This window comes from Danio rerio, chromosome 17, assembly GCF_049306965.1.
Source record: "Danio rerio strain Tuebingen ecotype United States chromosome 17, GRCz12tu, whole genome shotgun sequence".
In the NCBI taxonomy this organism is placed as follows: domain Eukaryota; kingdom Metazoa; phylum Chordata; class Actinopteri; order Cypriniformes; family Danionidae; genus Danio; species Danio rerio.
In genome coordinates this window covers 48,299,824-48,327,065 of record NC_133192.1, presented here as the reverse complement: position 1 = coordinate 48,327,065, position 27,242 = coordinate 48,299,824, and the positions used below count along the sequence as shown (strand labels likewise).

The window sequence follows — 27,242 nt, the reverse complement described above, 5'->3', positions numbered from 1 at the left end:
TGTTGTTATCAAAGCTCAGCCAGTTAAACTTGATTCTCCACAATATAATACAGCTTTCTGCATAGTTCAAATGAGTCTGAAACGTTTTGCATATATGATCCTACTACATCTCCGTGGCCTGAAGCAATACATACCTTAGCAATGCGGTCGTTCACGTGACATTAACTCGAAAGCAGACATCATTCACACCAAAAGGAAATCATGTTTACTCTGCAGGAATCTCTATATAATATAATTGTCACGGTACTGGAATTTGGTAACAATCGATACTCTAATTTTAAGAACACTCATTTCCAGTTTACATTTGAGTTCCTAAACGGTGCTAATTTGCCCTTGTGTTCATATGCTTAATAGAAATTACTGTTTCCAGTATCCCTGTATTTTTGCAGTTTTTATATTTGATAAATATTATATATATATAAATAATATTGATCAAAATATCCAAAACTGCTAATTTTCATTATTATGCTGATGATACAGTCATATACACAGCTGCATCTACACCCAATCTGGCCCTTTCTCAACTATAGATTGCTTTTAATGTACTTCAACATAATTTATCTGCGTTTAAACTAGTTTTAAATGCTGATAAAACAAAACTTATGCTGTTTTTAAATTCAAAACATTCTAAGCAAAAGCTAGGTTCTATTACCGGTCCCAGTACAAATATCTTGGAATTTTAATTGATGATACATTTTCTTTTACTTACATTCAGCAATTGGTAAAACAATTAAAAGTGATTTTAGGCTTCTTTTTTAGAATTAAGAACTGCATGCTTTGTATCAAAGTCTGCATGCATTGGATACTTTTTACCATGGTGCACTAAGATTTATAAAAAATTTTAAATCCCTTATCATTGTGTGCTGAATACTAGTGTAGGTTGGTCTGCTTTGTCCATTCGTAGGCTCAAGCGTTGGCATATCTTTGTTTACAAATCTATACTGGGTTTACTCCCATCCATCCCTTCGGTCACAGGATATTTATTTACTGTCTGTTCCTTAATTGCGGACTGAGATGGAAAAAAAGGCTTTAAAGTACTAAGCACCTTTTGCATGGAATAATCTACAAACACAGTTGCAAGAGTTGATTTTACTAAATGCTTTAAAAAAGATTATAAATGATTTAGAAGTTGAAACACAGGCTTGTAGATGTTTTGAATAGTTTGTCAGTGTGATTCATGTTAACTGTTAATTGTTTTTTGTTTGTTGTTTGTCAGACCCATGTGACTCGTACTGCCTAAATCTTGGCCAGGACTCTCTTGTAAAAGAGATTTTTAATCTCAATGTGTCTCTCCTTGTAAAATAAAGGTAATAATAATAATAATAATAATAATAATAATAATGATCTGTGCTTACCCTCAGTAAACAGCGGTGAGTTCAGTGAACTGATAACCTTCACAGCCAATGACAGTCATTTCTGTTGAGCACGTGAACACAATGGCAAATCATCTTTGTTTAAAAACGCACTCAATAGCAATCAAATGTTAGCAGGAAATAGATGTTTTTCAAATTTCAGAATCGATTGGTATCTAATTCCAGTATCATGACAGCCCTACTGTATATTAGAACTATTCACCAAATAAAGATGAATATGGTGTGTAATAAACAAATTTTTGAATCTCCTTATTCTCTCACTTTGTATGTATGTTGCCATAGAGAGGCTCTGTACACGTTTCAAAATGCCAAATCAGGAAATCAGATCAACACAGTGTGGGTACTGTTTATTATTTTCTTACATAGGAAAACTTTTTATTTGAATGCTTTTTTGACATGTAAATAAGGCCATGTCCACACTAATACATTTTTGTCTAAAAACACATTTTTTTTTCTCTGTTTTGGCCTTCCGTCCACACTAAAAGTGCTTTTTTAGGTCTTTTTGAGAGCGCTGTCCAAAGTGGATAAATTTAGGACAACTGTTTTCATGTTGCAATGTGGGCTTTTGAAAACGATGATGGATTTTAGCCATGTGACCAATTCACCATCATAACATGGTGGTCCACATTGTACAGCAGATGTTTTGAATGCGTCACGTGAATAAACTATTTTGGTCAAACTGTGCATAAATCACATCACGTGATCATCCAAATGAGAACTTAACTATAAAAAGTCAACTTGTCAAAAAGAGAAAGAAGGAGAGTGTCGGGAAAGAGTTATATTATAGAGATAATACAGTGCTTAAAGATGCTATGTAGGCTACATGAAAACAGATTAAACTCTGTGAACAGGTTAAATACAGGAACAGAGAGAAGAGCGCTCTTTTGTTATCACAGTTGTCTGTCAGCATCCGCTCTTTTTTCATGGGTGATTTAGTCTTTGCTGTGTGTAAATGCAGACATTGGATATGAGTCACTTTTAATAGATGATGTAAGTGGGTTGTCAAAAAATGTCAGACACAGTCACACAATCGTAATTCACCATTGAGATCTACAGCCTAAATGACCAACTTCAGCATTAGCTGTAGCGTTTTGAAGAGGGCGGATCATATCATAAGCTAGAGATAATTTAATTGGTCAGAAGATTTGATGAGGTGATGTCAAAAAAAGATTAATTCATTTTGGTGGGAGTGACACACCTAAACTTTTGAATGTATTTATTTTCTGAATGCAAAATCTGTGAGACTAACCAATTGATACTAAACGCTAAAAACATTTATTTTGATTAGGTCTTTTTGAAGTTGCAGGAAAACATTTCTGCACCCATTTATTAAAAATTCCTCCTCCGATTTTGACATTTTTGCCCAGTAGTAAAGTACGGTACAGGAATGCGTTTTGCAAACAACGACGTAACTTGCAGCTAAACTATCATGGTACGAGGCATCGTTTGGAAGAAGAACGTTAAAGTGACGAGTGTTTTCCAAAACGCATAGCTTCTCGGTCGCAGATCCATCACTTGAACCATGTTAGTTATAACGTAAAACGCCCATAATGACACTCTAAACTAGGTGGAGTAACTTCTTTAGAGAAGAACCCTATCATTTTTTTGTGCAAATTATATTGTTTTACACAAACACGCATTAAAATAAAATCCAATAATAGATTTGGTAAAAACATGCACTGGCTTTCCATATTAATTGAAATATATGGCACATATAGGGCACATATATTTACAAATATAATTGAGAATGACATATCATATTCTAAAATATAAAATTACTTACAAAAGCGAACACATTTTCTAATATCATATATAAATTCTATAAATAAATAAATAAATAAATAAATAAATAAATAATGAGGTGATTTATCAAGAAATAAAATGTAATAATTATTATGTATTAGAAATGTAAAATCATACTTTAATAATTTTAATAGTAATAATGATGAGCATCATCATTACTTTAAAAATAGTTAAAAAAGCAAAGTGGCAGGGTAAAGGATAAGTGGGAATAGAACACAGCCAGAAACTATGTTTTGAATTACAGCTCCAGAGGTATAGTTGCCAGTGCTCAAGTTTGTGACGCAGTTTGTGAATGTTCGTTTGAGTGACGGATTTGGGAAATGGCAAATCAACAAACAATGGTTGTTTTGATGGAACTTGCGACCTTAGTTGGCAAACGATGGCTTTAAGAAATGCACCCCAGGTCGGTACGCGTCACCTTTATCAGGCTTGCGTTTCCACTGCCTAAAGGGTACCATAGTGGATGTGATGTTTAAAAGAAAATTTCAATCGACGTCATTCTTGCTCATGGAAATCGCACTCAAAGTAAAGCTGTACAGTCGTTCATGTAATATGAGAAGCACTTTTCACAAAACATGCTTTATACACATAAATACTGGTGTATGAGTGTTCATTACTAACATTTCTATGAGGATAATTTGATTATGACTGCAGATCAATGATATGCGAAATAGCCTTTATATGCAATTATATGAAATATATAAATGTAACATATATGAACACATACAAACCCTTTACAGTCTTCGATATGTTACCAATTACAAAAAAACTACAGACAGCGTTCATTTAGTCCTTATTTGGCTTCAAAACTAACATGAAATATAGCCCAGTCAGTTCAAACCTCTCATCTGCATCCTTAATTTTCACCAGCACATGTAACCTCTTGTTAGAAGGTAATTCTATAATTCTGAGTTTATAATAGTCCAAAAGGCGATGATAATAATTAAACATGGCAGTTTGTTCATGTTTTAGGTTGCAGCAAGAATCATTTACTGTTTTTTCCAGCTTCTCCTTTCACTCTCGCATTAGTTTCTTATGTCAGAAGTGCTTTAAAAATCATGCGCACATTACTATTATCAGCTTAAGAAGTTTGTTATTTCAAATAAAGACGCACACGCGAGCTCTTTGGTGAAAATAAAACCGCCCACACTTTTAGACTGCCTCGTAAAACAAAAACAGGACATGGCTGATTCTTCTTGGCTTTGTGGCTGTTCATCAAGATGACGACAAGGTTTGTTTGCTCTCGCGTCGACCATGGCTCGGTATTATATGTATTTAGTATTGCAATGTAATGTCTTGGGTGTGTATTAAAATTGGCGGTTTCTTTGTTTTCATTCTCCTGCTTGTGTATGCGTAAATGACGTATATCTCTAAACTAATAGTGTTCAGCTGCGCATCTTGCTCTGCCTTTTGATACCCTTTTGTTGTGCTAGGCAGGGCTTAATTTGTGCTGGAACACGCCGGATCCGGCAAATCAGAAATCTTATCCACCACCTCATTTTACCGATCCCCATTCGCTGTTCTTTTCATTTAGTTCCACGACTCCTCAACCCTCTTCACTTTGGTCCGCGACAACCAACCCCCGCCCTGGCTCTTAACTTACTTTCGCGACACCCTTCCGCTATCCAGCGCCCCGATATCCCCCACCTTTGCTAAGGGTACCTAAAAAATGGTACTGTACAGTTCACTTTTTGGCACCTTTTGACAATCGAAATGCCCATAAAAGCGTACCAAACCGTACTGTACCATACCACTCAGTGGAAATGAGCCATAACATATGCTCAAGCAAATTATGAAGAGATACACTCAAAAAATGACTTTTGCTGTTAGCTCAAACTACTTTTAAATTAACTAAATCAGCACAATTTTTTTGTTTTTTTTTGGACAACTTAATTATGTAATGTTCAATCCACTTAAATTTGTAAAAACGATTAAGTTAACTTAATAGATTTGTGTTGGAACAACATGAAGGAATTGTGTGGAACCCTGCATTTTTACAGTGTAAGTTCTATAATATAAAGGTATGTGGATATTTTATTTAAAACAAAACTTTACAGAATGTTTTGTTATCGTGAATAATGATATCTTCAACAATTTTTTAAAATTGAATTCAGGCCAATCTTACAACTATGTTTGTTGTTGTTTAGTGGTCTTATGAAGTGTCACCTCAGGGACTCACCTCTAAATGAGAACGTAAGAGTGCTGAGCCTCTTAATGTTCTTAAACAAAGCTCTCTCTCTCTCCTAAGACTGCGCTCTCACTAAGCATGTGCTTAATGTAAACGACGTCGATTTACGCAAGACACACAATGATCTGAAGTACGTGCTCACTCTGAACCATGTCAAAATCTGGAGATCTTTTTATTTTCTGATGTTATGTAACCTTTATATTTTGGGTTTCTTACATTTATACATTTTTCCCCTGTTAAACGAAAAGAAATATATTTAGAAACTGGGAAGCATAGACTTCCATAGTAAGAAAAAATGCCATGCACTTAAATACATTCTTCAAAATATGTTATTTTGTGTTCAACAGAAGTAAGAAACCAAAACAGTTCTGGAACAAATGCAGGGAGAGTAAATGTTGACAGGATTTTGTGCGCTATCCCTTTAAGCACAACAAATAAGTGGCTGGATATAAGCAAATGCATTCTTTTCTTGTGTGTCTACCTCCCATTTCTGTCAAATGTCTTTAATATGATTTAAGAGTTGAGTTGAGTGAATGGGGACAGTGAATAAAGAGTGAGTGACTGGTTATGCAAAAGAAACAACTTCTCAGCTTTGCATTCAGTTAGCATGATGTAATAGCAGTGTAACCCGTGTCCATACTGTATATATGTGCATGTTAGATAACTGACCTTTCAAAAGCACTGTCGAAATATTTCTCAATAGTCACGGTAGTTGCTGTTTTGTTCTAATGTGTTCCTCTGGTCTCGCAGGATTACATTGACGCTCACCCAGAGACCATCATTCTTGACCCACTTCCAGCCATTCGAACTCTGCTGGATCGCTGCAAGTCCTACCAGCTGGTGCACAGGATAGAGGACTGCATGAGAGGTACTGTGTCTGGCACAATCCAATGTAATTTTTATGTTACAGCAGTTATGATCTTCCATTACAGAAGGCACATAATTGGTTCTGTGGTGTGCTGTGACAAAAAAATAAAATAAATGGATTTTATAATAGAGGTTAACTGAGTGATTGGCCGACCAATGGGGTATATGCACACAGACTTTTAATTTTCAGTCAGTCAGCTGTCGTACCATTACAAAATGCCACGTTTAATATCTGATTTCTTTAAAAGTCAGTGATCCTTAATGCCTGATAAATATACGATAAAAGTTGGGTCTCAAAGCGGACAAGAAGCACTGCATTAAATTCCATTATTTACCAGCATATCTTTAATATATGAACATTTATTTTATCCCTGTATTTTCAATGAAGTTTCTGCACTCGCCTGCTGCCACTGGCGGCCCTAGTGTTTAAACTGCCTTTTATCTCGTTTTATGCTTGAACAACAAAGTGAATGCTTTAGTCGATTTAACTGATTGTATTGTAATTGCATTACAACATCAATGCTGTAAAAGGAACCTTATGAAATTGAAAATGGTCTAATGAATCTTTCACATTGGCTGAAAAACACTAGCCCATCAACTGGAATTAATTGTTGATTTTTAACATTAATCTGTATGGGCCGATTGTGCTTTAAATTAGGTAAATTACAGTAGGTACAGGCACATTTGCAAGCAGCTAAATGTTGTGTTATACCACATAAATACACCAGCACAGCCTGGTGACTACTTCAGAAAAGGGGTTTCTTTAGTATGCTTTTCTCTTAATCTAGTAGCCATTTACAACATTTTCAGCCAAAAACAAAAATATTTTTCTCAGTTTTGCCTCTTTTGTTTACATGACACCATTATTTTTAAGATTGAAATCACTAGGGGACTTGTAACCGTCTTCAAACTGAAATGTAAAAAAATCTAGTACACAACCTACAGTATGAACCACAGAACTCTCATAGCCAACCGAGGTTCCCCTCCCTGCCATCCCCCACTCACCAAATTAAATAAAATTTAGCATTTTGCCTGTTTGTTAATACAACAGCATAATTTTAGGGATTGACAATGCTGGGGGTAACAATGTTCAAACCCAACTGGAAAAAAACGAGGTGGGTACGAACCCCAACCCACCCTCTTATCCTCACACACACCCTCCCATCCTCACACCCTCCTTCAATTCTCACACTCACCAAATGAAATGAAACAAAAACTGCATTTTTTGCATTTTGTGCATTGTTCCTGTTTGTTTACACAACATCGTCTTTCTGGAGATTGAAAAAGCTAGAAGTGTAACAATGTTCAAACCGAATTAAAGAAAATGTGCTGCATCCCCTGCAGTATGAACCACAATACTCTTAATAGCAAATTGAGGTAACCCATCCACCACCCACCAAATTAAATGAAACAAAAATAGCATTTTGCCTGTTTGTTTACGCGACAGCATCATTTTTGGGATTGAAAACGCTAGGGATGTAACGATGTTCAAGCTGAGCCAAAAAAACTTGGTATGCCCCCTACAGTACGAACCACGTTACTCGCTTAGTCAACCGAGGTAACCCACCCTTCCTTCTCCCATCCACCAAATTAAATGAAACAATTAAATGTTGTGTTTTGCCTGTTTGTTTACAACAGTGTAATTTTGGGGCTTAAAAACGCTAAGGGGTGTAACAACTTAAAAAACGAACTGAAAAAACACTACGCCCCCTTCAGTATGAACCACAATACTCAAAACCAACTAAGTTAACCAACCAACCCACCCATTAAACATAATGAAACAAGATTGCGCATTTTGCCTGTTTATTTAGAGGACAGTATCATTTTTGGGATTAAAACGCAGAGGGTTTAACAATGTTCAAACTGAGCTAAAAAAAACATTGTATGCTTCCAACAGTATGAACCACAATATTCTGAGTCAACCAAGGTAACCCACCCTTCCATCCCTACAAACACAAAATAAAATTAAACAAAAAAAATGTGTTTTGCCTGTTTGACATGACATTTTTAGATTGCAAATGCTGGATGTAAAGATGTACAGTACCAACCACAATAACATCTGAGGTAATCCACCCTCCCATCCCTCCACCTACCAAATGAAATGAAACAAAAAATTGTGTATTGGTCATGTGAAGATACCAGATGATCCAGATCATCCTATATAGAAATGAATATGCACAGCCACGCCCTCATTTTCAAAAGTTTGCAGTTTTCAAACTATACTTGTTCTGCTTTGAAGTGTCATCAATAGCGGTATAATAGTTAAGAATTTGTTTTTGTCAATGAATCATTTTTGCTGTTTCACGTATCTGTTAAATTTCAACGGTTTCAACGATTCCTTCACAACTCTAACTAATCTGAGTTGCTTGAAATGCTAGGTACAGAATACACTGACGGCTACATTCTCAATCCCCCCGAAAAAACACACTGTGCAGAGGGTTTGGTTCTGTCCTGTTTCGCCGTATGTGTGTCTATGTTTGTCTTTGCGTCATGTGTATCCGGGTTCTATTGAACCAGACATGACAGATGGTTATGCAACAAAATCATCTGTAAGCCCCCAGTCTGTGTCTCTCCTTCACTCCTTTTCTTCCCTTGCCCTGATATCAGAGCCTCCCACTCTTTTTTTTGTAATTGAACTTTTTTATTTATTTTGAATTTTTACACCCACACAACATAAAATTTACAATACAAAATCAACATTCGAGAAATAATGTAAACAAATTATAATAAAAATAATAACAAAACAAAAAATATAACAAATATAAAATAGTACAAAACCATATAACAGACAGTCAAATTGACAACTTTTCAAGTTTCTTTTTATGTGCTCTCCAAATATTGCAAAAAGCTACCCCATTTCTGATTAAAGGTATGGGTGGAATCCTGAAGTCTTGCCAACATACGTTCATATGATGCAGTAGAAGTCATTAGTTCAATCCAATCTTTAAATGAGGGAGTATCTGAGTTCTTCCAATTTCGCAGCACCAGTCTCACAGCAATAATACATCCTGCGACGACTAGTCCAGCCTGTGTTTTAGATATTCCGTTCTGTAAAATCGATGTATCACCAAGAAGACAGACTCTTGGAGAATAAGGTAAAGGTTGTCCCAGCCATTTCTCAAGGTTTTGAATAACTCTTGTCCAGAATGGAGCCACCAAATCACAGCTCCACGTTAAATGTAAAAAAGTGCCCACAGACTGACCACATTTCCAACAGTGGTTATTTTCCATTAATCCTATCCTATACAGTCTTACTGGTGTCCAGTAATATCGAAGAGCCTCCCACTCTTCACAAAAAATAAAATCACAGTCTGTACATATTCAAATGTGAATTAATTACACAATATCCCAATTATTGAACCAAAAAAAAAATATATATATATACATAATTATAATAATTATTACTATCATTATTAATATTATTGTATTGTTATATTTTTTATTTGATACAAAATTAGTTGTTACAAAGGACATTTGATTAAGATTGAAAACAAGACTCAGTAGCCTTATATTTTGGAATATCACAATAAATATGCTTGATGAAAGATCGATTAAATTTTTGAAAATTGATCAAGATCAAGATAAATAAAAAAAAATGTGCATAAATAAAACTTTTGTGCGCTGCTGAGGAGGATAATTTTTTTTTTTTTTTTACAATGGAGGCGACGTAGTGGCGCAGTGGCACGCTCGCCTCACAGTAAGAAGGTCGCTGGTTCAAGCCCTGGCTGGGTCAGTTGGCATTTCTGTGTGGAGTTTGCATGTTCCCTGTGTTCGCGTGGATTTCCTTCGGGTGCTCCAGTTTCCCAGTTTAAGCCGAAAAGAAAATTAATAATTGAAACTACAATGGAAACACAACTTCGTCTTCTGAGGTGCAAGTAATTTGTGGATCACACGGTGGCTTCACCTACCGCAGAAATGTCTTTTTCTTTTTGATATTTGTTAAGTCTATCAGGAAGTAATGGTTTTGTCTACGTTGACTTGTCAGATAGAAACTGTGCTTTTTTTGAAAAGTTATTTGTAATGTTTCAGTTTGTGCATATATCTAATGGGCATGTTTGGATAGAAACATAGCTAATCTTGAGCTAATTGCATGATTAAATTGTTTAAACAATAATTTAATTGATAAATTGGTTAATTAAATGAATGTTTGATTAATTGCTTGATTGGTTGATTTAGTAATTGAATAATTTCATTAATTATCAAAAATAATTTAGATATTGATTGATTGATTTGATTGAAATATTTACTGAATGATTTGATTGGTTGAAGGATTTGATTTATAAATTGATTGAACGATTAGATTGATTGAATGAATGATTTATTCATTGATTGATTTGTTTGGTTGATAATTTCATTGAATGATTTGATTTAATAAATAAATGAATGATTTATTCATTGTTTAAAAGAATGGTTGGTTGGTTAAATGTATGAATAAGTGAATAATTTGATTGATTGAATGATTTGATTGAATGGTTGATTGGTTGAATAAATGATTGGTTGAATGAACGAACAAATGAACGAACAAACAAACAAATGAATAAACAAATGAATAAATGAATGTATGAATAAATGATTGGTTGGCTAAATGGTTGAATGAATTATTTTATTGATTGTGTGATTGATTGATTTATTGAATGAATGGTTTGGTTGATAATTTCATTGAATGAATGGTTAATTGGTTAAATTAATGAATGATTGGTTGGTTGGTTAAATTAATTATTGAATAAATTAATAAATAAATAATTGGATTGATTGAATTATTTGATTGACTGAATAAATAAATGAATGAATGAATGAATGAACAAACATAACGCACAAATAAATAAACTAATGAATAAACAAATGAATGATTGCTTGGTTAAATGGTGTAATGATTTGATTGATTGATAATTTGATTAAATGATTGATTGAATGATTTGATTGAAAAAAATTGAATGATTGAATGATTTTATTTATTGAATTGTTTTTTCATTGATTAAATAGTTTGGTTGTTAATTTGATTGGATGATTTTATTGAATGAATGGTTGATTGGTTGAATAAATGATTGATTAACTTACTGACTAAGTGACTGATTGATTGATTGGTTAAAGGGTCATGAAACACCAAAACACATTTTTTGAGCTGTTGACAGTCGTATATGTGTCCCACACTGCTAAAAACACTATTAGGACACATATATCTCACTATAAAGTGAAAATTGGTTGTTTTTGCGTTACTTCGAGAAAATTACTTCCGGTTTGAAATGAATTTTTGAAGCTGCGTCACAGCCATAAGATCTTAGCGTGTTTTCCAGTGTGTAGACTGGACGTGTGTACCAGGACGTCCCGTATTACGTCTCTGAGCCTGATGCATTCATGTATGAGTATGGCTTGGTTCAAACCAATCAGCGCGCTCCATTATGTATGTGCTGCAACTTCATTAATATGCATGCTAGCTTTCTTAGACTGTACCTGAAGCAGTGTTCAGACGGCAGAGAGATGACACGCGTCGTGTTGCCAAAAGTTGTGGGAAAAGAATAAGAATTGTTTGGAGATGCAGGTCGTCAGTGTTGCTTATAATGTGAAGGTTTTGTTTAATTTTCTCTCTATGAGCGCGCTGCTGGACTTGTGTGGATCAGTGATTGCGACGAGCGGCAGAAATGCGTTTGTTTGAAACATTTTTTACTAGAGAGCATTTCTCACCAATGGTGAGATCCGGATTTACGGCTCGTCTCCTTTAAAAAAAGCACAAATGGGAACTCCCATTTTTATTTAAACCCTACACATTTTTCCTCCCCCGACACTCCCACCCAAACAAAGCTAGACACACCCACTATCCTGACTTTTTCCAAACTAGAGGTGTGAAAACATCCTGCTGAAATGGGGGGTATCATGGCCCTTTAAATGGTTGAATGGTTTAATTAATTGATTGATAAATTGATTGAATGATTTGATTTGATTAAAGTATTGATTGATTGATTGATTGATTGATTGATTGATTGATTGATTGATTGATTGATTGATTGATTGATTGATTGATTGATTGATTGATTGGTTGGTTGGTTGGTTGGTTGGTTGGTTGGTTGGTTGGTTGGTTGGTTGAATGAATAATGAATGAATGAAATAATGATTGATTGATTGGTTGATAATTTTATTATTTAACTGCTAAATTGATAGATTAGTGATTCATTGGCTGTTTTAAGTAACTTATCCGCAGAAAATTGTGACAAAAGTAAGTTACATTTGCAACAGTAAACATGCTGCAATGTAAAAGCCTGTGATGACTTGCTTTCAGATGACACAACTACCAAATGACACCCTGGCCATCTGTCTGCCTTCTCTCTCTTACATTCACAGGCTCACGCAGCACCACTTCCATCTATTTAGCACCAGTAAGCATGTCTGACAGTGGTTTCCATGGCAACACAAGTGCCAGCCGCTCTAGACACTCTAATATACATGGCAAAATAGTTTTGCTGTTAAATAACATTCAACAAGCTTTAAATTTACAAGCTTTTACATTGATGTATTGGTAGTTTTTCAGGTGCTTACTACATGATTGTGTATTTCTATATTAGATCTACTAACAAGCAAAGCAAAACATTTTCATTAAATACTTTGTATTTTACAATGAGTCACCAAGTATATATGTTTTACGCAGTGCATGCCCCTCCAGCCGCAACCCAGTCCTGGGAAACACCCATAAACTCTCTCATTCACACTCATACACTATGAATAATTTTGTTTACCCAATTCACTTACACCACAGGTCTTTAGACTGTGGAGGAAACTGGAGGACCCAAAGGAAACCCACACCAACATGGGGAGAACATGCAAACTCCATAAAGAAATTCCAACTTACCCAGGCGAGCCTCGAACTAGCAACCTTCTTGCTGTGAGGCGACAGTGCTAACCACTGAGCCACCATGCCGCCCCATATAGTTTCAGTAATAAAGATACTGTTATTGTTATTTGTATTGGTATCAAAATACATTTATATTATTATTATTAATAATAATAATAACAATAATAATAATAATAATAATAATAATAGGAATAATAATGCATATCATTTTTATTAATTTTTATTATTATTATTATTATTATTATTATTATTATATCTTTGTATTAAAAAAAAACCTTGGCTATTTTCTTTTACAAACACAACAAAACCTGGATTTTTCACCCCAATCACACAACTGTAGTTGGTCCTTTATTTATGCCCTGAAAAACGCTTCGTATCATTCGGTGTAGTAATAATCGTCATTAATTTCTGTCTTATTTTTTGTTTGTGCGTGTGTTTTATTGATAATTCACTGCATAGCACAAGTTACTAGGGTAGTCCTCTGCAGAAAAGGTTATCCATTTATACACTGTTTTTTTTTGAGGGACAAACTGACATTGAATGTAAAACTGGCAAAATACTGTAAATAAAACTGAAGCAGATGAGCAATGAATGTAATACATGTCTGTGAACATCCACTGACCTGCTGACATCTGCAGGACAGGAGGAGCGCTGCAGATTGTTTTCAGTTGACACAAACAATTGTTTCTGGACGTTTTGTTTTGTGTTTTGTTTCATTTCCTTTACTTTCCTTGCTTGCTGTTTGTGTTCTTTTATTTTTGTCTATTTGTTACTTTGTTTGGTTTTCAGGTTATTTGTCTTTTACTCTCATACAATGTAAATAAACCATCACTTTGCATGTTACATCAACAACTACTGACATATTTTTTAGAGGTTTTTCTTACTTTGAGAACCCATTACAAGCGTTACTCGTTCATCAACCACATTGTTTTGTTTTGTTTTGTTCTTTATTTTATAATGCAGCATTTTTTTAGATAACATTATTTGCATGCTCAGAAAAAAGAATAAAAAAAATCTGGAATTATTTTATTTTATATGAGAATGCTGCAGCTTTATTTAGTTCACATTTTTTAAATCCTCAGAAATCATAATAAGTAAATCTGGAAATGTTATATTTTTATGATGCTGCAGTTTTTAGTTAACATTTTTAACAACCACAAAATACAGTAAAAAAATATATTTTTAAATATTTTTTAGCATTTTAGAATGCTGAAGACTATTTTTAGTTACCAATTTTTGACATCCACATAAAAACAGAAAAATAAAAAACTCAGAAATTATTGTTAGTGTATTTTATTTGATTTTATTTGTCAAAATGCATCTATGATCTGTGCATCTATGAGTCCGTTTTGATGAATTCCCAGTGGTGTTCGCCAGCGCACAGGAAGTCTCTCCCACACTGATGCCTTAATAAAGCAGTTTGTCATCTGAGCACACACTCGTTTTTAGTCTATTTCCTAAGAGATGCATAGCAATGTGGTTAGTGGCAGTTTTTCTGGCTCTGCTCTCGTCCATATGACTCATGCACATCCTGAAGATCTTCACCTAAACACTGTCCTCCTGCTGTCTTACATTCTGTCCGAGGAGACAAAGCAGGACTTCATTTGTTTGTGCAGCGTTTCAGACTTTATAAGGCAAAGACTCGCACAAGATCTGCTTTCATGGTATTGTGTTCAACCCTTTTCTATTTTTTTATTTTTTATTTTGTGCTGTGTTTGTAAAAAAAAATGCATGTTTTAGCCAAATAGTGCATTAAATTAAATTTCATGAATCTATTTTACACTTAACGTAAAAAATTGATACACAGAACATTCAGATTAGATGCATCATTTTTGAAGAATTATTCAGTGGCATATTTTTGATGGCTGGTTGTCGCCACCTTTTGGTTAAGTAGTGTAATTGCTGCCCACAGCTTTTATTTTAGAGCTTCAAGTTATATGCATATGATGGTGATTTTAATCTTTACCATAAACATCAGTGGTAACTTCATAACTAACTCAAAAGACAAAAGAATGACTCTCTTGATTTGTTTTTTCAAACATAGATTTAAATGCAGCTATTTGAAGGATAAATAAACGTATGCAAATCACTTTTTATTTATCATTTATGTTGCGTGGCTGTTCAGATCCCCATCTTTTAATCATAAAACGTGCAGCTTACACTGAATGCATTAATGCAGGCTAAACAAGTAGTGACAGAAAACACCTTTAATAACCTAAGAAACCCATCACATCCTGAATAACCTACCACAACATCTTCTGTCATCATTATATTTTACTGTAAATGCTTTCATACATGTGATTTGAACGACACGAGAGGCGATCTCTCTGTGATTGTATTACAAATTTAAGATTAATCTACAAGTAAAAAAAAAATAAATTAATCTGTGGGTCATGTGTTTTTCGTTGTGGGGAAGTTTGCAACGTCATCTCAGAAATTCAGTTTAATCTTTATTTTTTAACAAAATGGCTAATTAATAATAACCAACCACCATTGTGTGTTTTCTGTAACAAGGGACTAAACGGATCGAAGACAAGGTTTTTATGATATTAGATTGTCTTCCTGCAGGATCAGAGCCAAAACTCTATAGTGATGCTTTATAAACATGTTGTAAACATTCCATAAACGTCACTTTAAACGTCTGGGCTGGCTCCGGCAGGTCTGCAGAGAAATTGAAGTGTTTAGACAGAGCAGAGATTGATCCTATACCCTCGCTGAGCCAGAAAACAGACTGTCACTAAGCATTTGTACCTGCCGAAGAGGATCTCATTTTTCTTCCTTTTTACAGAACTTCTCATTTCAATGGAATCTCCATCTCTTGTAATAAGTTGCGTGCTAGCAGCCATTACATACACAACATGCCTAGCATTCCCGCGCTAAAGTCTTGTAAATAGCATTTGTTTGAGTGTTTGAAGTAGAACATATTTTTGACTTGAGTCCTGCAGCTCATAAAATTTTAGATCAACAGACATTTCTGAGAAGAAAGTGCTCCTGAAATATGATATATAATAATATATAATAATAATATATATCTGTAATATATAATCTGTAAAACTTAAAAATGATCTTGATGAGGTGAGTTTCTTGGTTATGGTTATAACCCGATATGTTTTCTGTCCGTTTTTTTATGTAAACTATCTGGATAGTTTTGTCCTATTGTCATTTAAAGAGACCCCCCAAAAAGAAAATTCACAATTAATTTACTGTTCCTTAGGCCAGTGAAGATGTAGGTAACAATTTCTTTAGTAGAGACTAGAGAGTTAAAGATTTTTAGCTGAATCTAAGGTTTTTGATGTTTGGTGTAACAAAAGTCAATGGTTATGCGTTTATTTTATATTTGTCTTATACATAATGTATACATTTTTGCAATGACTGATTGTTTTACTTCATATGGCAACAGCCACAGTGTTTGATTTGGACTTAGAATTTTGACTTTTATATGTGTTTTTAAACTTTTTTATATACTTTATTTAACTTATATTGTTTGAATCACCACAAATTTACTAAAATCTAAAAAAGGTTAGATTAATATTTACAAAAAGATTAACTAAAAAGATTTCTCTATTAATCTTACAAAGCGCCCTTTGAAAACAGCAAATGTTTATGCACTGCGTGATATCACTCCACCTTGTGCAGCCATGGTACAGAAGTAGAATTTTTTGACTATTACACCAAAATGAAAATATAGTTCCTCGTAATATTGGCCTAAATGATTTTTTTTCTGTCAGTTTTATTACACAAGTTAACTACAAAAGACTCAAGCTTTAAATAGGAAAATTATCAAAATTATTATTATTATTATTTTGGAATTAAATGCTAATGATCTAATCTAATTCAATTCATTAAGCTAAGTGAATTAAAAAATGGTTCAAGTCAACTGTATAACTCTATACGAGACTTCCCCCGAAATATGTTTTTTTGAATGGTGGAGTATGTAGTATTTACAGTCCAAATTGAAAATAATGGAGAGGTTTTTTTTAACCCAGCTCCTCCTAGGTTGATAACAGGAGTGCATGAAGATCAAACTATACAATGTAATTTGCTCAGTTCTTGTTTTACGTTTGTAATATTTGTATTATTTACTAATCAAATACCACTTTGTGTGGATTTTTAAAACTATAAAGAGTCATCATTACACACTATTCTAGCATACGATGAGGTATCCTGAAATTAAAGACACTGTTACCACACTTTGTTATTATTGTTCAATTATCCGTTTTCTGGAAATTACAACTGAATTTAGAAATATTTTTAAAACAAATCTTTGTGCTTAACAAACAAAATGAATTATGTAAGCTAATGGGTGTCTGTGCGTATAACACGTTTCGATATCCATGAAAGAGAGTGAAAGTAAAGAATGAGGAGGCTCATTCTCTCAGTCTCGTGCTGCAGATGCTGTTTAACTGTTTTCTAGCTAGTGAAGCGCTCAGTTTTTCCACTTATAAAGTTTGCCATGTCAAATAGCAAATGTGCTATGGCGAATTTGCTATTAAACTGACTCTTAAAAAAAATGGCAGATGAGACTGATTGGTTTATTCTCACAACACACCAAAAACTCATTAAAAGAATAAGCTCAACACTGTTAGACCATGCGCCGCTGTGCAAAGTGAATTTTTCCGTCCTTAAAATAGCAAAAGTGGATTCTGACACACCCTAATGCTTTTGCGCCCTGCGCGTTGGACTTTGCGCCTAGATCATTAAAATAAAGCCCTAAAGCTTTTTCTAAAGCTAAATCTGTTTTTTTTTCAGATAACCAAGTGTGTTTTCTAAACATCTGAAAACATATTATAGTAATTTATGGTTTAAAAGAGTCAAAAACATGCATACAGCACCTTAAATGTTTTACTGAAGGACATTGTCACCTACTGTACGTCTTCAATGGCTTGAGAAATACATTGATTTTGAGATTTTTTTCCCTTACCAGTTCTCTTTTACAATGACAACCTGGCCAACAAACAAAATAAAAAGCAGCACAATGCTATAAAAATTTCTTAGATGCAGATAATATAAAACCAAGAGAAAACTAAGAACAAGCGCTGTAATCTTGTACTTGTACTACTAACTGGACTGATTTTTTTTAAAGATGATAGTGGATTAAAAGTGTTGAGCTTTAAGGTCTGCTGCAGCTGATTCAAAGCATCAGCAGCAGAAAACTGAAGAATAGCGACCAAATGAAGTGTGAACTTAGGGTAAACAAAGATAAATAAAACTACTAGAGTGCAGTTTTTGACATGTTTTTTGAAGTGACGCTAAATATTGTGGAGTTTTCTCAATAAGTAAAGGTTTGTAAATTAACAGAAACCAATGAATTTGTCAATGTGATTGAAGAAAAGGCCAATTCAGTAAACAATACAGTTGACAGTGACAAGTATTAAATGGAGCACCAGTAACAAAGCCAATTTCTGCATGATAAATAACTGCATGAAAAGCAAGTAAAAGATTTGTAAAGAAAACCATTACAGGCTTTTTTAAGGCCCTTTAATTGTCTTGCATTTATTTGAACAACTTTTCTTCTGAAATGATGTGATATTTAAATAATATAATTATTATTCTTTTACCAAATTATAGTCTCACAGGCCTTTTTTGTAAAAAAATGCATTTTTATTCATTTATTTCATTTCATTCATATACAAATTGTGAAAACAAATTGTGAAACAGTTGGAGCTATTTTCTAAGCAAACATTTTCTAGATGCTCATTGTGGGTGAAATGTTTACAAGTGGTAATAGTAGGTTGTTTTCACCACTAAACCGCTTTAACAGGAGATTGCCAGTGCTCTTTTTTTTTTTACTGGCTTTTATAAATGCTTATGTAAGCTTCCTCTGGAATAGGAGAACAAAAGGCTTGCAGCTGAGTAAATGGACCAGCTCTGATAAGAAAACCAGCAGCGCTCTTCTCATTTCAACACTTCAGGATATGTCAGTAGCGATAACCTCATTTACCAACTCAAAAATTAGCAAGACAAAACGGGAAGTTAATAGCTAGCTTGTGATTTTGTTCCTTCTTTGTGGAGCAGTCAGTTGCTAGTTTTGAGTAACTTTAAGTAAGTCCTCTTTTCATGTCAAATATGTACTGTAGTATGCTACATTTAAAGTAAATATTTTAGCTAATGATTTTATCCAGAGAGTTTAATGAGATATGTACAACTGTATCAGCCTGTAATTTGTAACGGATGGTGAAAGCTGTGTTTCATTGGCCAGCTGTCTGAAAAAAGCTATTGAATTGGGTGATGGTGATGACAAAACTGTTCAAGGTGGAATTTCCAATAATATTTTATTAACTAATCCTAATCCTTAAATTCCAGCTAAAGCCAAGTTTAATCAATGCTGATATGAATTAGCAAGATTGATATTTAATTTCTTTAAAATTTCAGTTCAGTTCTAATTTAGTTTAGAGTTTTGAGCCTCTAAAAAAGGTTTCTCCAACTGTTGTAACTTTTCAAAAATGCCAAGTGATCAGCGTTACCAGCGTTACTGGCTGCGTCTGAAACCGCATACTTCTATATCTTAAGCTAAAATCAGTATGTGAGTATGTCTGAATTCATAGAATTCGAAAATCAGTATGCAAGAAGTACCAGGAAGGCCTACTTGTTTAGAGTCCGGACGCTTGTCCTGTCATGTCTTGTGTTGTGGTCGACTTGAGTTTTCTCGGGTCGAGCACTGCATTTCTGTCGTTGTGTTTGCTCTGTTTGAGTGACATTTGTGAGCACGCTTAGACTGTGCGTTTTCCCTTTTGATGCGGGCACATGGGGTCTGGGCGTGTTTGCGATTGCGCACTCTTGTCCTGGTGTTAATGTTCGTCTGTCTGCAGTGTGGTATTTCATTCCCAGCATCTCAGTCTAGTTGGTTTCGGTTTTGGTTGGCGCTGGGATTTTCATTCAGTCCTCTGTTGGTGTAGTGTTTAGCACGTGGTGCTTACATGCAGTGAGTTATTTCATTGGCTGCATGTTCTATTCTTGTTTACGTGAGCACATGGCTTGTGGTGTTTTGTTGTGTCATGTGCTCTCCCATCTATTGTCTAGTCCCACCCTCCTTGTTAACCCATTATTAGTTGATCATGTTCACTTGTTTGTGTGTTAATTATTTCTGCTTATATTCTCCTCATGTCTGCTGTTCTCTGTTGGTGTAGTGTTTAGCACGTGGTGCTTACATGCAGTGAGTTATTTCATTGGCTGCATGTTCTATTCTTGTTTTACGTGAGCACATGGCTTGTGGTGTTTTCTTGTGTCATGTGCTCTCCCGTCTATTGTCTATTCCCACCCTCCTTGTTAACCCATTATTAGTTGATCATGTTCACTTGTTTGTGTGTTAATTATTTCTGCTTATATTCTCCTCATGTCTGCTGTACTGTGCCAGTTCGTCATCATTTCCTGCCTTGTCTTGTCCTCCAGCCCTGATCCCTGCCAGCGTGCCCTGTCTAGTTTGTTTTTATTGTTTATTTGTTTTAGTAATGTTTTCCCCCTCGGAATATTTATTTATTTATTTTTTGTTGCTGTTTTGGCTTTTATTTTATTTTATTTTATTTTATTATAAATAAAAACCCATATTATTTCTGAAATGAGTCCTTTCTCCTTTTCCTTTCCACTGAACATGACACTACTACTTTCGGCGAGATTCTGAAGTGTGCATCCCATGCTACATTAAAGAATTCATGAATAGGAGTAATGCAACTGAAGCGGGTAGGTCACGTGACCATGACAAAATGGCAATTGTAGTAAGTCCAAATTCCATTCATACTGCTCACATTCATAGTGTATAGAAAATACTTTTCTAACGGCCGATTAGCACTTTTAAATTCAAATGCAGTACCTACTGACTAGTAGACGGTTTTGGACGCAGCCCATAAAATAGGGTACATGCAGAGCTAGTGCTGTTCCCATGCTGATACACTTCCGGTGACCTGTTATTGTGAACCTTTTTCCATTTTATACGGTTCCTTATACATCATCGATGTTGTAATGTCATAAAAATACATTCAGTTAAATAAACTTTAGCATTTATTTAGTTGCTCAAGCGTAAAACGAGACAAAAAGCTGTTTACTCGCACGCGCCTGTCAGAATCAACAAGCTAACGCAGAAGCTCCATTGAATATACTGGGGTAAAATTAATGCTCATATTATAAAGATATGGCAGGGGAAATGTAATTTAATGCAGTGCTTCTTGTACAATCTGAGACCCACTTAAAATCGGATATCTCTCAGCTAGAGGAGATCGCTGATTTTGAAAGAAAACAGACCTTAAACGCACCGGATTTTGCAGTGGCATTCAATTCGCCGGAAGGGCTTAACCCAGGTTAATGGCAAATTAAAAGTCCTATTAGCATGCTTCGGCATATACCCCATACACAGGATGTGTTACCTGTACAGTTTTGAATGGGAAAAAGAGTAATGCTCGATATGGCGAATGAAGCCCCACCTACTAGTACAGGATCCAACCAGTGATCGCCAATCAGTAATCAGTGGTCGTCACTGGCTTGCATGGTTCGGGACTTGTGGAGCTGCTCATCGAGGGGTTTGCTCTTCAGTGTTCAGAATTTTAGCAGTGAAAATTAACCCACACTGAACTGAACTAAACTAAACTTCAACTCTGAAAACTGGACTGACAAAGTTTCAATTCACTTTAATCTTCTATGTGATGCTGCTTTGACACAATCTACATTGTTAAAGCGCTATAGAAATAAAGATGAATTGAATTGAATATAGAATGACGTTTCTCCATTGGAGAAGCTCAGACCAGACGTGTGCTTTTATGACAGTTTTTGTGGTCAACAAATAAACTGGAATTTTGCTTCACATTCATAATAAATATATCCACATAAAGCTTGAAATCTGCACTTTTAAAGGAATTATACTAACTATACAACTGTACATGAAAACTATTTTTGTTTTGTTTTGTAATCTGTATGAAACCAATGCGAGGTACAGTTCATCCTGTCAAATGCACATCCCATGACAGCAACTACACAATTGCTCACAAACTAGTAAAAAAAAGTTGCTTTTATTTCTGGGAAGATTCACCATCAAGACCAAGTTGTGAATTACTTCAGAACACCTGCGCAAACTGACAAAGCATTATGCAGAGGATATAAATGAGGTTGGTGTCGTGATCTGGTTTCTTTCCAGTGCGCATACGCATTAGCTTGGGCAGTCTAAAAAAAAAGCAGATTTTGTTTGATTTAAACTTTTAGAAAACTAAACTTATGAGTAGGACTAGACAAAATCTGCTGACATTTTGTAAAATTTTGTAAAAAATCTCCAGATTTATTCGGATTGATTTTTGGGATTATTGTAACTATAAATTTAATATAATACCTTTTTAACTTTTATTTAATGTTTATAATGCAAATTAGATCCACTTATTTGGTAAACAAAGCAAGACTTACAAATTTACTAAAAGACAGAAAGTATTACTTTACAAAATGTGTAGTAAATAAATCATATTAACATATATGAATCACATATTAGACAATAGACAATACTGAAATTGATTTAAGAAACAGAAATAATGTAAATTGACACATTTACACAAGTAAATAAATAGGCTCAATGATGGGCTAAAATTCTGCAGAAATCTGCATGCGCAGATTTCAGGTGGGCCTATTTATGTGACAGCTTTTGTTTAATTTTATTGGTGATTCCAAATATGTTATGTAATCATAAGCTTGGTAAACAGTTCTAGAGAAATTGATGTTTCCCCATTCAGACAGAATGCCTGAGCATACTTACCGAGAGGCATTGCAATGATGGCCACCGAGTAACCTTAAACAGACTTTGGCATTGCACATTGAAAGGATGCTAAGCACCTTGCTATACTGGTGGTGTTCTAAATACAACTAAAAAAACTGCTCTAACAGGGTTAATATGTGTAATGTGTGAACAATTACTCTAAAACAGTTTGTTGAAATGATGGAAAGTTTACATTTACATTTAGCAGATGCTTTTGTTTAAAGCCACTTACAATTGAGGAGGCATCCAGCAATTCAACAAGAAGAGGCAATACACACAAGAAGTGGTAGTTATATGAGAATTATGTGCTAGAAAGTTTCTACAGGTGGTTTGTCAAGCCCACTCACCTGTGTGAAGCACACTTCATAAATGCATAGTGTTTATTTTTTTTGGAAGAACATGCCTGGTGCAAAACTGTTGCAAGCCAGTCAGTTAATGCGTCAGAGAGATGAAAGTGTATTTTCTACAGGTAGTTTGCCAAGTCCACTCACCTGTGTGAGGCATGTGCATTTCATATGTATATGTATAAGTGTGGGTGGCACGGTTGCTCAGTGGTTAGTACTGTCGCCTCACAGCAGAAGGTCGCTGGTTTGAGTTCATACTGGGTCAGTTGGCATTTGTGTGGAGTTTGCATGTTCTCCCCATGTTGGCTTGAGTTTCCTCTGGGTGCTCTAGTTTCTCCCACAGTCCAAAGACATGTGATATAGGTGAATTACATAAACTAAATTGTCCCTACCCAGAGATGGGTTGCGGCTGGAAGGGCATCCGCTGTGTAAAAACCTGCTGGATAAGTTGGTGATTCATTCCGCTGTGGTGACCCCGGGATTATAAAGGGACTAAGCCGAAAAGAAAATGAATGAATGAATGAAAATTGTCCCTACTTTATGAATGAAAATGTATGGGTGTTTCCCAGTACTGGATTGTGGCTGGTAGGGCATTCGCTGCAGAAAACATATGCTGAAATAGTTTTAGCGCTTTGTTCCGCTGAAAGGTTAAGAGACTAAGCCAATGGAAAACAAATGAATGAATGAATGAATGAATGAATGAATGAATGAATGTATGTATAATTATATTTCATATAAATGTGGCATTTAAGCACTGATAATGAAATATGTCCTGAGCAGCAAAAATCAATACATAAAAATAATTTCAAAAGTAATATTGCTCAATTATTGTCAAACATTTGAACAAATTTTTTTTTAAATGTTATAAAACAGGGCGATGCAGTGGCGCAGTAGGTAGTGCTGTCGCCTCACAGCAAGAATGTCGCTGGTTCGAGCCTCGGCTGTGTCAGTTGGCGTTTGTGTGGAGTTTGCATGTTCTCCCTGCATTCGCGTGGGTTTCCTCCAGAGTTCTCCGGTTTCCCCCACAGTCTAAAGACATGTGGTACAGGTGAATTCCGTAGTGTATGAGTGTGAGTGAGTGTGTATGAATGTTTCCCAGAGATGGGTTGCAGCTGGAAGGCCATCCGCTGCATAAAACATATGCTGGATAAATTGGTGGTACATTCCGCTGTGGCGACCTCGGATTAATAAAGGGACTAAGCCAAAATGAAAATGAATGAATGAATGTTAATAAACAGTAAACCGTTATTACAGTACAGTACAATGTTGTAAGTCATAAACAAGTAAATGTTACTTTGCTGTTAAAGGGTTTTATAATGCGTGCTAAACATGTGGCCTTTTTTCTTTATCAGCAGTGAGAAGTATCATCTCATCATCAGTTTTGCTACCTCAAAACCTAGTCAGTCTATCGTGGTCATATCAGAATGCTGCGTCATCTGCCTTTTTAGGCTTCTCTCCCCAACACATTTCCTGTCTTACACCATTAAACACTCCCCAAACATACTTCTACATCTGCATAAATAAGTTCCCTTGCAACAAATCAGATTAAACCTCCCCAAACCTTCAGGCAGTGGTGGACGAAGAATGTAGTCAAAAAGATAAAAACTAACTTTCTGTTTTAATCCACTACATAGTGGTGTTCATTCACTAGATAAACAGATAATAATGTGCAAATTTAAGTCTCTTTACTGGTGCAGCAGACCTGTCAACTTTCACTTTGTCAAGACCTTTTTATTTACGAAATGAGCACTGCTAACTTCCCTGTTGTTTAAGGCCCTGTTTGCACTGATATGTTTTCGTCTTAAAGAGCATAACTTTTGCTACGCCTTTCTTCCATATTACCCTGGAGTTTTGCAGCCCTAAAAACGAAGTGATTTGAAAATGCTGAAGAAGTTTTGGTTTTAAAACGCTGCTGCTCCATGTCAGTGTGGATCGGGGAAATCAGAGTTATCTGAAAACCAAGGGGTGGCTGATTGGAGCTTTTTCTCAGTATTATTACACAAAGTTCAGTCTTGCATCTCTCCCTTGTAAGTACAGACTTTGCAAATTTATAACAAACTTCCAAGGATGTGAGGACACGTCGGGTAAATCTTCAAATGTAACTGCAGTGAACTTTTATAATGTCATTCACCCTGGCTACCTTTCACTATCTTAACAATAAAATGAGCACATGACATAAATTACTGTCTTTTTAAAATTTTTATAATAATAACATCAGCATAACAGACATAAAAAATGTTAAGGCATCCTGTACACATTTATATGATCGTCATCTTCACTGTTTGCAAATGTATAGCAAAATGGAGCCCAATAACTGCCTCCTTTCATTTTTATAGGAAAATATAATAAAAAATTAGGCTCACGGTGTGATTTTGGCAATATGTGCTTAATCTCAGACTATAACCACACAATAAAGATGATCAGAGGAAATGCATGTTGAAATATGAAATAGCCGTCTCTTTTGCTGAATATATTAATCAGTAAGCTATCATTTTAATCATCAAAAATAATTAAAAAAAATGTATAAAGTACAATAAGTTTATACAATATAGGAAATAAAAGCAATCGTTAAAACGTGTGGAATCAGTGTTTGTTGTTACATAAATTAACAGTTATATTAACTTAATCTTTGCGCTAAGCCAAAACACGTGACCTAAGAAACAAGTTAGGCTAATAGATTCAAAAGTTAGATAAACAGTTGAAGTCAGAATTATTGGCCCCTCTGAATAATTATCCCCCCTGTTCATTTTTTCAACAATTTCTGTTTAACAGAAACATTTTTTTCAACACATTTCTAAACATAATAGTTTTAATGACTCATTTCTATTAAGTTATTTTTTTTATCTTTGCCATGAAGACTGTACATAATATTTTACTTGATATTTTTCAAGACACTTCTATACAGCTTTAAGTCACATTAAAAGCCTTAATTATGTTTACTTGGCAAGTAAGGGAAATTAGGCAAGTTATTGTATAACGATGGTTTGTTCTGAAGATGATCAGACTTTCTCTAGAAGAAAAAATATTATCAGACATACTGTGATAATTTCCTTGCTCTGTTAAAATAATTTGGGAAATATTTAAAAAAGAAAAAACAATTTAAACTTGTAGGCAACATTGACATCAACTGTAGGTCTACACAAGATGAATTATAGATCGCGTTTAACAACTACACAGAGATGTGATCAAGCTTTGGGATGGACTGGCCGATGTTCGGCTGCTCTCAGCTGGGCAGGTGTACTCAGAGCTCCCCCTGACTGAATGGAGCAGAGATGATAATATGCTGAAGCAGCTCTTAGCACATGCCGTAGTGCGTTGATGTTCACGTGATGTGCGTTTTCAGCAGTGTAGTGTGGATGAAAGCTGTTTAAAAACTCTAGAGGAATGCTAGTGTGAATTGTTTATTTTGTAAAACGCCATTTTGAAACAAAAACATATTAGTGTAAACAAGGCCTAAGAGAAGTTGTTGAATTGATGTGTTGTAAATCCAGCAGCTTTAATCTGGTCTTGATGTCATACAACATTGGATACTCACATCATATAGCATCTTTTTTGTCACTCTGTACAACAATAACTTATATTTTACATTACTGTGAGTGTTGGGGTAGGGGTAGATGTTAATAAAATACAATTTAATGGGTAATTTAATAAATAATATAAATGAAACTCTGTATAATTACTGTTTTTACATTACTGTGATGAAAATACAATCTGTGGCCCAATTAATTTATTCAATCATTCATTTCCCTTAGTCTCCATTTCAGAGGTCACCACAGCGGAATGAACCGGCAACTATTCCAGCATATAGCAGATGCCCTTCCATACTTTTTTCTTACTCATACATTACAGACAATTTAGCTTATTCAATTCATCTAAAGTGCATGTCTTTGGACTGTGGGGGAAACCGGAGCACCCAGGGGAAACCGAAGCACCTAGGGGAAACCTACGCGAACACGTGGAGAACATGCAAACACTGCCCCAGCTGGTACTCGAACCAGCGAACTTCTTGCTGTGAGGTGACAGTGCTAAACACTGAGCCATAGATCGTGCCGCCTGGATTGTTTAATGAATAATATGAAAAATTCTCGTTAACTTTCTT

At 35.0% G+C, this 27,242-nt stretch overlaps 1 protein-coding gene across 1 annotated transcript in view; it reads left to right on the top strand.

Moving 5' to 3' along the window:
* itpk1b (inositol-tetrakisphosphate 1-kinase b) overlaps positions 1–27,242 on the top strand; it is a 106,212-nt gene that overhangs the window by 51,946 nt on the left and 27,024 nt on the right. Inside the window, exon 5 of the mRNA XM_001922333.6 lies at positions 6,115–6,232. Within this exon, the coding sequence (XP_001922368.1) occupies positions 6,115–6,232 (118 nt within the window). The remainder of the gene's footprint in view (positions 1–6,114; positions 6,233–27,242) is intronic.